At 39.9% G+C, this 15042-nt stretch overlaps 1 protein-coding gene across 3 annotated transcripts in view; it reads left to right on the plus strand.

The window, feature by feature from the left end:
* Positions 1 to 817: 817 nt before the first annotated feature.
* The window catches only part of NFKB1 (nuclear factor kappa B subunit 1), a 58873-nt gene continuing 44648 nt past the window's right edge, over positions 818 to 15042 (plus strand). For 2 of the 3 annotated variants that reach the window (XM_068403657.1, XM_068403659.1), the window contains exons 1-2: positions 896 to 976; positions 13865 to 13917. In XM_068403657.1, the coding sequence (XP_068259758.1) occupies positions 13873 to 13917 (45 nt within the window). In that variant the 5' untranslated portion in view covers positions 896 to 976; positions 13865 to 13872. Of the gene's footprint in view, positions 977 to 13864; positions 13918 to 15042 lie in introns of all 3 variants that reach the window. The other variant, XM_068403658.1, reaches the window with a different exon arrangement.

Here is a 15042-nt window from a genome sequence, read left to right on the forward strand (position 1 = left end):
CTACAAAATTGGATTTCAGTATTAAGACCAGCATATTATTGACGGTTGGCACTATTTAACATAAGTTAACCGACCTGGGAGTTTGCTCTCCCAGCAGCTGTACAAATCCACAGAAAAATGGTGCTGTGTAGCCTGTACTTTCTGCTCAGTGCTGTTTTCAGACATCAGGTGGTTGTCAATCAGTAAACCTCCTTTTATGAAGTGCCCGTGAAAGGCAGCCAACAGCCAGGCACTACGTAAGTGGGTTTAAATTCGCTCTACGCATAGCCTTTCTTCCCTTCAAAACTTTTTAGGGGTCAAGCAACAAGAAAACGCTGGCAGCCACCAAGTCGGGGCTGACTCCACAGAGGTGTTGAGAACGTCGCTGTGGCCCAAGCAACGCGGACAACGCCGGGATCCCTCCTGTGGCGGTGGTAATGCCCCCGGCATGAAGAGGCTCACGTATGCGCGCCGCTTTCTCCGGGCGGGAGGGCCCGTCCCCGGGGGAGGGAGTTCGCCGCCAGCGGGTGGGTGCCAGGCGCTTCCTCGCCCGCCCGGGGTGGGCTTCTCCGGAGCCGTGAGGATCCGGGCGGGCGCTGAGGGGGCCGCCACAGGCGGCTGGAGGTGCTCGGAGCTGTGCGGGCGCCCTTCTCCTGCCCCGCCCCTCCCGCGCAGCCGTTTGCGCTGCCGGAGCGTCAGCGGGAATTTCCAGCCAGGAAGTGCGGCGGGCCGGGGGGCAGGCGGCCACGGGGGCGGAGGGTACGCAGGCGACGGCCGCGCAGGCTGGTGCCGCTCGGCTGCCCTAGCCAGTGGGCCCGCGGTGGGGGGGGCAGGCGGGAGGGAGGGGGAAAGTCCGCGCGGAGCCAGGGCGCGGGCGGCGCCGGCGGCGTCACGCCGGTTACATGGCGCGGCGCTGAGGGACGCGCGGCCGGGAACCGCCAGCGGCAGACGGCGACAAGAAGGAGGAGGAGGCGCCGCCAGCCCTGCCCTGCTCCAGGTGAGCCTCAGGCGGCCCCTGACCCGCCGCTCGCTGCCTTGTTTCTCCCCTGCCCCTACTTCGGTGCCCGTTTGCCCGTGTCTGCGCTTCTTCCGTCCGGCGGGGAGCGCGGCGCCGCCGCGGCCCGAGAGCGGGGTGGGAGCGGACAGCTGCGCCCTGCTCGGGCTGGGCTGGGGGAAGCGCCGTGGAGAGTGTGGCGGACCCCTGGAGGGAAGGTTTGCCGACAGGAAGCGTGTCCCCCGGGCCAGCCCCCGCTCGCCTGTGACCTCGGCCCGGGCGTGGACCTCTCACTGAAGCGCCGGGAGCGATCGCCGCGGGGTTTGCCAGCGCTCGCCGGGGCGGCTGCGGCGAGCGAGAAGGGAAGGTGGGCAGCCGGCGACAGCGGCGGTGACCCGGGGGGGGCCGGGGAGACGAACACCCCCTTCTTCCCGGAGCGGAGTTTCTGAAAAGGGCGATTGCCACCTCGCTTTGGTTTCTGTTGCGGGTTTGGAGAATCGCGCTCTGCTGGTGCACGAACCGCCTCACGCCTCTGCTGTGGTGTATTTTTTTTAGGCACGTAGTAGGTTTTTCTGCTGCTGTGCTGTAGGGGCCCTCGTACCTAGGAAGGGGTGTCTGTGAAGGACTGACAAGTAAAGTGAAAAAGTTTGAAAGCGCAGCTTGCGCTGACCGTGTGGTCGGTGCGTGCAGGCAAAGGAGGTGCTGCTTGTTACGCTTTTGGTTTCGAAGGTGACATACGTGGTTAACCTGAGACACAGTCCGGAGTGTCCCCTGCTGTATCGTCGCCGGCTGGCCTTGAAAAAACAGCCGGTTACCACGCAAACAGAGGTTTGTCACTGGCAGCTTGGTGTCCTGGTCTTGGGTGGGGCTTGCAGGAGTTCTCCAAGTGTCACAAATAGTATAAATAAAGGCTACTTTAAAACGTTGTAAATAGTGAGTCTTTGAATGGCAATTTAGCGGTAAGGGGTGAAACTGAAATGATCTCACCGTGACAAGGAATATTATCGGACTGATTGTTCTGTTACATTTGACCTTAAAACCAAGAATATTCAGCTGTTCATCATCACAGTTATTTTTTTTACCTGTTGACGCTTTCTGCTTTGATGGTAACTTTGATAAAGAAGCACTATTGACTTATTTTCTGTGAATATAAAATGGAGTATTATTTCTGAACTGTACTACAGGTGAGCTATGTGTTAATTGGCCATTATCATCATGCAGTATACTGCTATGTAATTTCATTCAAATAAGTAAATAAGAGTGCCTGCAAGCATTTGCAGAATAAGGCTTTGTAGGCAAGGGATCATAACACCTTTGGTGCTGCATTTCAACTTCCTGTTTTAAAATGCTAAAAATCTTTGCTAAAGAATAACATTTTAAAAGAAATACGGATTTTTTTGGTTAAAATGGTTTTAAAGTGCCGATCGTATATGACATGTTTTGGGCTTCAGAAGTCCTCTTTTCATTTATTCTGTTCACAGAGAGAATTAATACTAAGTGGGTGAATTCTGCCATATCACCTTGTGCCTTACATGCTGTAAGGTGCTACACCACCACTGTCAAGCTCACAGAACAGAGCTGAAAATACAGCTGTTTTATTGACATCCAAAGTCAATGTACTGTGAAGTATCAGCTTTTGAAGTAGTATTTCAGTTAAAGCATTTTTGTTCTTTCAAAGGGGAATGTAGCTGCCCATTCTGGGAAAGCATTAACCAAAAAGTCATTTTAAGATGTCATCCTGTCTGCAATGTTTTGTAATGTACAGAAACGACTACAGTTTTAACTGAGAAAACGAAAGAGGAAAAAGCAGCCTGTAACTATCCAGAGGCAGGTCCTCTGTTCTGTAAACCTCCTTGGCTTAAGAACTTAACTGACATTTATGCTGAAATACTATTATCAGGATCTGCCATAGAGTGGGGAAATTTTAAGGAAACTCAGTGCTGAAATATGTGCAAGATCTGTTAAATTTAATCCGAAATATTAAACAGAAAGGGAAAAGCCTTTTTCTTTCCCCCTTTTGTCCCTTTTTTAAAGACAGAAGTGTCAATCAGCGGTCGAGTCATCAAAAATGAAATGGTTTTCTCATGCGAGTAATGAATACACTGAGTAAAGTTGTAAAACTGAGAACGGCTTTGTATCACTTTGTGTCATATTGTGTGTTTTCAAAAAACAATGTAGCAGATAAACTTCATACCTGTAGCTGCTTAATTCAGTCAGCACCTTGGTAATGTGTTTGTAGTACATATTTTGAAATCAGACAAGTTTACTGGGAGGAAAAAAAAGTGTGCTGGGAGAGAGAATAAGGGAGTCTTGGGAGAGGGTGAGAGGGTGGAAAGCAGACAATGATAATTCATTTATATGCACATTCTAAAATTTCCTACTTCATGTATTGAAAAACGGCAATTTAATTGTTTCTCCATTACTATGTATTTGATGTTTAAAATCTATTTTAATAATAAATTTAAATTGCTTTTTTCATTGAGGTGGCATTATGTGAATTCATTAATGGATACGTACAAATAAATATGACTGACACAAATTTGCTAATTAATAGATTTTTGAGTTTTCATGAAAACAATACTCTTTTTCATCATGGCCTTTTCTCAAAATCTTCCCATGCCACTGTCTCATGAATACATGCAAACTCCAGAAATAAATGCAGTTAGGAATTCATGTTATCATGCTTGTGACTGCTGAGTCTGGAAGGACAGGAACCAAGTTTGAAGGCCTATAAGTTTTTACTATCAAGGATGCTCTATGCTGACTAGAAAGTTCAAGTCTCCCTCGATAGTTGTATGCATACAAAGTAAATGTTGTTTTGAAGCAAAGATACAGTGAAAGACTATTTTTTATGAACTTACAGCTGGCCTTCTGATGTAGCTAGTGATGAGAAAATTCTGTGGTCTTCAGAGATTCTGGTTAATTACTCTCTGTTTTCATAGATTACTTCAAAATGTACTTGCTAAAATCTTCTCACCTTTCGGTGCTGTAGATGTTTGCCAACTCTAAATTTGGAAGTATTAGCCTTAAAGAAAATTGTTACTTATTTCCCTAAGCAACTAATGAAAACTCTAAAGTTAGTTTAAAAATTTTTCTCCCAGCATGTTGATAGCTTTTCTTTGGTTCTCAGACACAAAATATCACATCTGTTATAAAACAAAGAGGAGAGAATGTTTCAGGCAAATAAAGAAAAAGAAATTCCTGGTCTTGGTCACTTTTAGCTCCAACACAGGTATTTTAGAAGTGGAAGTTGTAATTTGATGTCCTTTAAATAAACTGTGAGCCTTTTATGAAGTTCTACATTGATAAGATCATAATTACAGTTGTCATTAACTGTGCCCTTAGGTCAGTCAGGCACGAAGTTTGCATCTAATTTTGAGCATAGAAATAATTCAGTGAGTCTTCCTCAGTGCCTTCATTTAAACATATTTTGCTGAAGCACTGTTGACAGTTTCAGAAGTAAGGCCTTAAAAGATGATTCAAATTATTCTAGTCTCAGGGTAAAATCCTTTGTTTAGGATTTAGGTGGAGCTGACAGACAGCGTGTGGGGAGGAAGCTACTGTTGCTACTATTAGCATTTTTTCCCCCTTTCAGCTTTTATGTTCTTTTGAAAAGCAATGCCAGATATATTTTTTTTCCTTAATTTAAAATGCAGAATTAGCTAAACTAGAATACCTCTGTATTTCATTGCATCCTCCAAGCAAACTGTACTGGTATCAACAGATCAAGAGCAGAGTAGGTCCGAGTTGTGTGGTGTTGCTTTTTTTGTTTGTTTTTTGTTGCTTTTAAAGATTGTACTTCTATGTTTGAACACTTACAGACAGATTTTAACACACACGAAAAAAAAAAACAAAGGGAGCAGATTTTTTTTTTGTGTCTCATTAGTCTAAGTGATTTTTTTGTTGTATCATAGGTTACTGTAGAAAATTGAGGCTGCAGGAGTTTTACTATTTCTTTGTAAAAAAAAAAAAACAAAAAACAACTTAGTAACCACTTTGCACTTGTAGATTTGAAACCTAGGGTATAGCTGTGACAGTGCTGGGCTCAGTTCTACCTGTTTGGCTCCACTTATTGGTGTTATTTAACTGACTGTTTCTGTCATGTTATGTTTTCAGTGGCTGTTCGAAACCAAAAGGACACTGAGAATCCCTTAGCTCACTTTTGTGATTGCAGTGGTAACAGCCCTTGCTGTTTTCTGAGCCCTCTGTTGCTCACGAAATGAGGGACTGTGTCTTCAGTAAGACACCAGAACCTGTGTGAAACTACCTGGTGATACAGCAAACCTTATGTGGAGTTTTGACATCTTGGGTTTGCTTGTTACTTGGCTTCTCAGAAACGCTGTTCTTCCCCATCCCCCCCCCCCCAAAAAAAGGAAAAGGTCTGCTGTTTAATATTGGTGATTCATTACACTTAAGGCTTACGAAATGGGTATGTGTGGCTTTTTAAGTTAAAATTTTACTTTGCTGAACAACATTGTATGAACTAGAACTATTTCTAAAGAACGTTCAGTGATTCTTTTTAATCTGTAGGAAAAAGTAACAGCATTTTAACATGATACTCAGGTTAGTTCAAGTAGCGTTACCACCCCATGTGGCTAAAATACAGTGTAGTTACTAAAGTTGTTTTGCTGTGTTGAACCTCACTATTTTTACATATACTTATCATTATACATATACCAGAGTATGTTTGCCATATATTTGAATACTGTTTATTCCTTTGGTTTTAGTTGCTTTGAATGTGTTTTAACAAAAACATTCTAATTTTATTCCGACAATACCCTGGAAAAACTGTATGTTTATGGCATCTTAGTGTTTCCTTTTGTCATATTAGTTAACTACTTTGACATTTGGGAAAGGAATAAAACACACAAAAATTCTCTTTGTAAAAATACTTAATAAAGCAACCATTCAGGTAGCCCAGTTACTCTTTGCCAAGTGGATTTCCTCATGCTATGAATTTTTCTTCAAATTTAGTAGTTATCTGGTGTAATAAATTTGAGTCTAGATTTCCTACAATAATTCTGCACCCAGTTCTGATTCAAGAGCATCACACTTCTATGAAATCTCTTTTAGGAAATTAAATCAATCACAAGTATTAATGTTTTGTAGTTTTTATACTGTTGTCCAATAATGCATTTGCTCATGACTGAAAATATTTGAAAATTTTAACTTAAACAGTTTTTTAATTTTAAAAATACGCAGCCATAACTCCAAGGTCCCACCCAACAGGAAATAATAAGCAGACTTCATTAATAAGAAGAGGAGACAATTTGTGTTGTTATGTTAGAAAAACAAACAGTGTCATTTAGGGTTATGTAGTGTTATTGCAGCTGTAACAGTCTATGTATGAGAAAAAACCTGCAGAGGAAAGTAGTGTCTTTGATAAAAATGCCTCTCTGCACAAACCTTTTTCTCACTTGTATACCAAGAAATTATACTCAAATCTTTATTCAGAGATTACACGTCTTTGTAGTAGCTGAAGGAAAGTAAAAAATACAACTTTCGTATGCCACTTTTGCAGAAATTGAGCATTGTTGACTCTCGTACTGAGAATACAGTTTCCTTAAAACAGACCCCTACACCCCCAGGTATTGAAGTCATAGATGGGAGAAGAAATATTGCTAAACTTTTAACATTTAAAGGCAAACTTCAAATTTCAAGTCTGTTTCATTACTGAGTTAAAATCCCTTCAAAAAAACAGTTGATGGGGCTCCTTGTCAACTTGAGCCAGTTAGAAATTCCTTCTCATGGTTTTTAAAATGCTTTTTCTTTCCTGTTTGTGCTTGAGATTCATGCCAATAACGTGAGTGAAAGTATGTATGATGTTCCCTTAATATTTTGATTCTATTTACTTTATATATTTCAAATACATCTGTTTATCACCTCTTATTTTGAATAATCCAGGGGTTTGCTCTCTGTAGCACATCTTTTTCTTTTCCTTTTATTGTAAAAAGAAAAACGTGTGTTTGTGTGTATAGCTTGCATTTTCCCAATTTTTCCAGACTGTGCATCAGGACAGTGTTCATCTAAATGACAAATATTTGGTCCAGTCTTAACCTTTGCCTGGGGACTTCAGAAACAGTATAATTTATTAAAACGGGTGCAATCAAAATGAGTAGTTGAGAACAATGTCAATAAAATTACCATTGGTAAAACCTTTTCTGTGTTAACATTTTGCTTGATAAGTATTTGTGAGGGAGGTCTCTCTTTCCCCTCTCCCTCTCCAGAAAACTTTCTTCTGCAGCAGCTTTGTTTATGGCAACAGTAATGGAAGTACAAGGTGCTGGTAGCTAACAGCTGTTGGAGTTTAGTTGTGTAGACCTGCTTTAAGCAGGTTTGGACAACATGTGTTCAAAATGCCAACAACTGTTTGGAATCCTGCCTGTACAATATTCCCACTGTTGTTACATTGCTTTTAAAAAAAATGGGATTTATTTTTCTTAAGAAAAGCATCTTTTATTCAGCCTTACAAAATTAAAGTGATGAGAAGGACATGCGCGGCTTAAACTAGGAGTTGTCCGTGTAACTGCTGCAGGTTCATGACCCAACTTGTGTGTCCTCTGAAGCGTCAGGAGACCTAAGCCTGTGTATATGTGTACGGCCTGCTATTTTGTGCAGAGGTAGAAAACAGCAGTTCTCAAACTTCCTTTTTTCCCTCCCTGTGCTTCTCTAAGAATATATTCTGCACCAAAGGTTTTTGCTCTGGAGCTGTACTCCCAGTATTTTGGGAAAAATAACTGGGTTATAAGGGAAATGAAGTGCTGGATGAAGTTGAGAGGAGGCAGACAGAGCTAAGGTGAAAAGGCCAGGCATTGAAAGGGGCAGCATCCTGACTTTGAAGGCAATACCGTGGTGAAAACTTGAGACTAAGTTTGGATCGGTATCTCTGTTCTGTCAGAGCAGCCTGCTCCATCCTCTAGCCGAAATCATTTCAGCAGATCTTGTCCTGCTTCCAGTCCTGACCCAGCAACTCGCAGCGTCTGTTGCACAATACATTTCCCAGCATCTCCATTTGGGAAATGCTGATCTCTGAAACAACTGTCTCTATACAGATTATGTTTTGCAAAGGATAGAAAAGTGAGGCTCAAGGATGGATAGTTGCCACTAAAGAAGTAAACGATACCAGATAAAACATGTTGGAGAGACTGTACAATACAAGAGTTATTGTTTCTACCTCAATATTTCGTAGCTGCTACAGGATTTCAGAGAACTTGATGCTGTTCCTAAAAACATAGTTCTCTGCAATCAGATAGTCTACCGTATTTTATAACCCTGATGTAGCAAAAATATACTTACAATATAATGTATAAAACACAGATGTCTTTGCCTTTCTTTCATCCTTATTCCTCTCTATTTTTAATGAGCAAAATAAATAGTGTAAGAACATAATCACAGTGGATTTCATGACTTTCATTCAGTGTCCAGTAGAGAAGTTTATTTTTAACAGGTAGATTCCAACAAAAGCCAAGTTAAAGAGAAAAAAACCACTCTGCTAGAAAACTTGCAGGAAGAACTGTGCTTTCAGTGTATCAAGTCAGCTGGAGTGTAGTAGTTGAGTTTCTCATCTTGAGGCTTGTTTACTGAATCCCAGCCTTGAAAGATGAGAACAGTTTGATGTAAAACATCTCATAAAGTAAGAGATGGATGTTCCTCAATATAGAAATTTATTTAAACCATCAGACTAATTCCAGTTCACAAGTATCATGAACTCTGAGTAATAAAGATCATGATTCACTAACATATGTATCTTCGGTATATCTTTTATGGAATATGCCCTCATTTTCATCCTGTTAAACTGATCTGTGCCAAACCTTCTTCCATAAAATATTAATCTATCCTGAACTCAGTCTTTATACTGAACTAATTAAAAAATAATGGACAAGTTTAGAAAAGATGAGTTGATTCTTTGTATTTTAAAACCGCAGCAGGCAGATACCCTGATGCTAGTGTTTTGCATTCATTTTCTGAGGATATAATTGGCATCCTGTCACATCAGTTTTAATGCTTTTATTTTGTTTGGTTGGATCGAAGTACAGAAAGATTAAAAGAGATGAGTGGCTGGTAAGAGTTTCCACCAGGCATCATGCTCTTTTATGATGAGGCAGGTCTTTGTGGGGTAGAGAAGTTGGGGATACTGTTCATCCCTCATCTCTGCAAATTGACTTAAAAAAATGCATTTATATTCAAAGAACATAGATTAAAAGTAGAGACCTGCTTACAATGTCTCTCCTTGAAGGTCTGGGAAAGGAAGTCCATGTCATGTTTTGTGTTTTGTTTTTTTTTTTTCTCTGATCCTATGTGAAATGTTAGCTTCATCAGTAAGCATGCTCGTGCATTTTAAAACATGGATAGATTTGGGGTACTAAAGTTCAAATTTTTTTGGGGGGGTGGGATGATGTTCAACTATTTAGGGTAATATTCAAGTGATTTTATTTCCTGCTTGGAGGAATAAGAAGTCTTCCTAATTTGTTAGTATATATACTGTTCAGGTTTTTAGCCAGGCTGGTATGAGAACAAAGCTAGAAAGAAAAATAATGTAGTTTGAAGTCTTAGTTTTTTAAAAGGCATGCAGCTGCTGGGTGAGATGTTTGTAAATGTTTTCAGAAATAACTGGACTATTAGTATCTGAATCAAACATCAAAGCTTGATTCCTCATAGATGATGAAATTTGCATCAGGTTATGCTTGTCTGTAGAAAGTCCCATTCTGTGTTCGTAGGTATTGGAGTAGATACAGGTATCAAAGAGGGAAATGGTTCACCTCATTTTTAAAATTCAGGCTGGAAAGTTGAAGAGGAACAGTAGAGGGAAGGATCTGGACTGCAAAAAATCAGGGGGCTAAAAAAGTAGGTTAGAGAAACCTATCTTTGTTTTTTATAGTTAGTTAGATACAGTGGGTGTTGGAGAACAGCAGGTGAGATCTGAAATCAAATGATCAAGATAAACAGAAATGAGAATTTCATAAGATGAAATGCATCTTATGATGCATTCATCTGGATGAGAGCATTCCTACATTAATTACGTTGTTTTCGTTTTAAATGCCTGATCCTTTTGAAGCTTTAAAACAGATATTCAGAATACAATAAATGAACTTGAGTTCCTCCAGCTGTGTCTGCTTGTACCTGGTGTTATTTGGTTATTAAGGAGGAGTAGTGATGCAAAGTAACTGCCATTATGTTTGCTTGGTTAGTTGGTGCAACCCCATCACCTTCCATATCTGTGTACGTATACATATATGTGGATATATGTGTATAAATCTTCCTAGGTTTTTTTCTTTTCTCCTTTTTTTAACCTTTTTCACAGTGGCAACTGACCCGCGGTGGGGAGAAGGAATACTGCACACATATACATATGCATATGCATATGCTCTTACAGTCCCTCAGTAGGCACAGCTGTGTGGTTTTGGACATGTTTAGCTGGATTTTATGTTTTCCCATTGTGCTACTAGCTGAATGATGTTCCTTCACCCACCTTCGAATTTTCACACTAAAAAATACTGTGAGTTGAAATGTTTAGTTTCCTGTGCCCCATTATCTGAAAGACTTCAGACGATCTCCAGGGTGGAGGCTGTCGTGGTTGATTGTGGTCTGCGGGTGCAGGGGTATTTTTTTATTGTAGATGCAAGTTTGCAGTACAGTTTGTGGGAATTGGAGATTATGTGGGAGGCAGACATATATGCTAACACGAACTTCCACAAAACAATTTTGATCCCAGTCATCTTCAAATGAGAGAGGGGTAGTTTTGACCTGACTTCTGTACGATGCATATAGCAGCAAATACAGCTTGGATAAAAACAATCTCTGCCCCAAAATACAACTAAATGTAAGGCGACGATGAACAAAGCTACTCATGGTAGATGGTAATCTTACCACTTAATGCATGTAGGAAAGGTGCGTAGAGACTCAAGCAATAAGGGTCGAGGCCAATTAAGAGTCATACAGTTAATGCTAGGGTCTGTTTTTCTGCAAGTGTCTTTTTGGTTTTTAATCGTATTATTGACTCCCTGGGTTTGCCCCAATTTTCTTGTAAGAAGAGGAAGCTTAGGGATTTGTTAACTGAATAAATCCTAAGGAAACAAATTCTATTTTGGAGGTAGAGTTCCCAGAACATTTTTGTTGTTTGTTTGACTTTGAAAGAGGACAAAACATATAGTGAAACCAAGAGTGTTTTTAGTCATTAGAGGGGTCATTTTAAACTGCTGGATTAATTTTTGTCTAGGCCCTGAAAAGGCAATCAAGTGTCAGTTTACATACACAAAGGTGTTTGTTTGCACATCAAAATTATCACATGTTTATAATAAACTGGTTTAGCAATGAAGCCAGAGAGAATGTCTTTAACCTCTCCCTCAAACACTGCAGCTGACTGTTGAACACAAAAGTTCTCCAGTAAGAGACACCTGTGCTTTTGGAGTGAGAGAGATTGTGTTTAATACCTGGTTAGAAATTCCTTAGTACATACCTACAGCAGCTGGGTAGTATGTGGGTAGTTACCTTGCTGCTTCTGAGTGTAACATTTATCTTTAATGACTGCAGGTTTGCTCTCATGACATTCATGTTCATTGCATTGGCCAAAAAGCAAAAAATGGCCATTGTGATCAGGTGAAATTGAAGGACGGATTCAGATAGACATAGGTTTTATTTCTGCGTGGATTCGAATTTCTATATCAAAGTACTTTAAATGAAAAGTTTTCAGAAATACTGCCTCTGTGGTATTTTTCCATTTTGTTGAAGTCATGTATTGTAGAACTGTAAATGTGATGAGGAAGTGTAGCAGGTGAGAGCTGCCCTTCTCCCACAGACTTCTGCTGGAGTGAGAGTGATGCAGCCTGAGAAACTAGAATAGGGCAAAGACAATAGAACATGCTGTTAAATTTATCCTATTGGGCTTACAGAAAAAGCTGTGAGATGCTTTGAAAGTTTTGCAAAGAAATAACAGGCAAGTGGGCAGATGCTATTCATATTAGAGCCTCAGAATTTTTTTCTGCATAAGTGTATTTACCATGTTATCTGGGTACCGTAGGTATTTTGGAACACAATTTTGCATATGTGACTCATGAAATAGTAAGTGATAAAATATGAGAGATCACAAAACAAGACTTTTAGAACCAGTTTTTATTGTGTTTTTGCAGAAGAAATCTGGCATTTGCACTCACAGTTTACACTCACATCAGTGTGCATCAGCAGGGTGGGTATTTTCTGACACTTCCTAAAAAATGCTGGCTGTTGAGGTCTTCAGATTGTTTTCTGTGATATCTACACCTTTAATTGGTGTTATGCCTTGTATGTTGATTTTTTCCCATAAAGATTGATAAGAACAATAGCAAATTATTGATGAAAATAATGCTTTGCAGAATGTACTTGTGAGATAATGTGATTGACTGTTATTTTTTATATTGCTGAAATCCTGATGTATTAGGTGATGAAGTACAGCATGGGTGATTGTGGCTGCTTGTTGTGTGTGTTACTCATTTTTGGTTGAAATCTTATGTCCAGTTATTTGATATTTGCTCAAATACTACAAATAAACATTACCTAGTAAATATTTCTCTCTAAAATTGAATTACAAACTGGTGAGTACTTTCATTTTCCAGATTAAAAAATAATTTTATCCTCATGGACCTCTTTTTCCTGGAAGTGATCTGGGTACTGTCTCCTATTTCTCAATTTTAAATTTTCTTTCATTTTCTACTTGTGTGGGATGAGTGACTGTGTGTTGTCTTTGGAACTTGTTAACAAGCTGAGTTGAGCCTCTGTCAAAGAGAAGTACTCGAGTATTGCAGTTTTGTTTCTGATATTTGCCTTTATAGTTCCTGTAGAAGGTACATGGTGACTCAGTTTTTCTTTACTGGTTTACTGATCGCTTGCCACTCTCTTTCATAGGGCAGTAGGTTTTCACAGTTCACTTTGCTTTGCTGGAAGACATGGTTCATGTTCATTGTGGTGCAATATGAGAGCCAGTGACATGTTTCTATCTTCTATTAGTTATTAACCTTATTTAGAGTGTCTGCTTGCATGCAGACGTGAGTCTCTTGAAATAGTCACTACGGTTATTTTCAGATGTTCTCTTGGAGAGCCTTTTTTTGTAAGATCAACATAAGTGAAATTGTAATTCTTTCAATAATGTCTGCATGAAAGGAAATAACACTCATCTTTTATTATAGACGTAATAAATTCCTAAGAAAATTTCCAGGCTCTGCTATGGGCTTGCTACTGGCCGCAGGAAAACTAAGCCAGGCTAAACTTTCCCAGTGTCCAGCATTTACATGTAGACCTGTGAGAGAGGATTAAGTATGTTGTACATCCTTAATTGTCATTGTCAGCACCGAGTTATTGTGGGTGCCAAGCACTTGTGGACCTGTGGAAATAAAGGTGTCCAAAATCAATCACTGTTTGACTCCTGGTTTTGTTTAAAGAAGAAATATTGGATGTTCTTTCTCAGGCATCTTTATCTTGCATTTAGTAGTACTTCACAAGAAAACCGTTAGGGTTAATTCATGAATGCTCAGAAGTCGTTTTATTGTATAAAAGTGTGGAGTCCTGCTTTTGCTCAACTATGATAATGATCTTGCCTAACCTCTAATGGCAGAATAGTTAGAGCAAAGGCAGAAACAAATTAATTCCTGATTTCAGTAAATTTTGTCTTCAGGACTTTGACTGTAATTTTTAGTTGCTTGGGAGCGGGGAATGGAAAATCCTAGCTGTAGCCTGTCCTGTCCTTAGCCTGGCCCCTTGCAAATACTGAGGAATGTTAAGAGTATTTTAGAACTCATTAACATTATGAGTAAAATAAGAGAAGTCAGAGATGGGGCTTTCAACTTTAACATTTTTCAAGTTTCTCTATTGCTGTACGTTGAAAAAAAAAATGAGAGTTCTGATTATGTTTTTATGTTTCAGGACTTAAAATGGCAGGAGAAGATCCCTATATTATGGGAGTGTCTGATCCCCAAGTAAGTGGATTTGTGTATTTTCAATATCCCTGTATTCTCTCCTAGCTCTCTGTTTTGGCTTCCTATCATATTGTCCTGTCATTTCCTAGGCTTAACAACATGAAGATATAAAAGCATTCCAGCTATTGGCAGAAATCAGGTTTGGGGAAATCTGGGTTTTTTTTTTCTCTAAGGTGTTTTTCATGTGACCTGTAAAGTGCCTTGCCAGGTGAAATGGCTGAAGTGAAAAGGAAAGGTAGGCCTGCTGAAAGAAGCAGTTGAAAAAATACTCAGTTTTATGCCCTGTCTGCCTGTGACAATTGCTCTGAAACTTCTTCTGTGGTGAGCATGGGACTTTATCTGAAAATGAAGCCCTTTATGCCCCAAAAGGCCCCTTTGTATCATTTTTTGTGAAATTTGCATTGACATTGATGACTAAAATGTTCCTTCACTCACACCGATCACTAGGCCTAGCTCTTCAGAAGCTCTTCCTGATCTCATTAGGTCATTTCATGATTCTTTTGAATTGTGAGAACGGTGCTTGAGTGAAAAGTTTGAATGAAGGACAGATCATTTCTACTCACCTTAATTTCTAAAGAGAAACTATTTTCTCCTTTATACTTGCTCCATTTTGGAAGAAGATAGATTTATACCTGACGACAATTGCAGTGAGTTAAGGCATGTCTGTGTTCAAAAAAAAAAAAAAAAATTAAACTTTAACCTGGGTATACTGCTTTCTTGCATTAGAGCATGTAAATGTATTTACATAAGGAGTGTAGTCTGGTGGGGTTTAATCACAGAAGTGGAAATGAAAACTCATAGGTTTTCAGCAAGGCCTTGGGCAAGACATCTAGGGTCAGATTTTCAGAATTTACCACCTAAGCTCTTCCGAATATATAGCATGCAAGCAAAATGCGTGCTTAGAAACTGAGCCGAGCTCAGTGCAGTCTAATGATACTGGTGAAACTGGGTCAATACTATCAGCTTTGCTTGCGCTGCTGTTGCCAGCAAAAATAAAATAGATACAAAATGTTTATGTACTGCACTGTGGTGTTTGCAGTCTCAGTATTTGCAGAGAGCTTTGACATTCTTTGCGACAGATGCTTTATGAAATTATGTCCATATGTAGTAATGAAGAGTATATTT

Source organism: Nyctibius grandis, chromosome 6, assembly GCF_013368605.1.
Source record: "Nyctibius grandis isolate bNycGra1 chromosome 6, bNycGra1.pri, whole genome shotgun sequence".
NCBI classification, from domain to species: domain Eukaryota; kingdom Metazoa; phylum Chordata; class Aves; order Nyctibiiformes; family Nyctibiidae; genus Nyctibius; species Nyctibius grandis.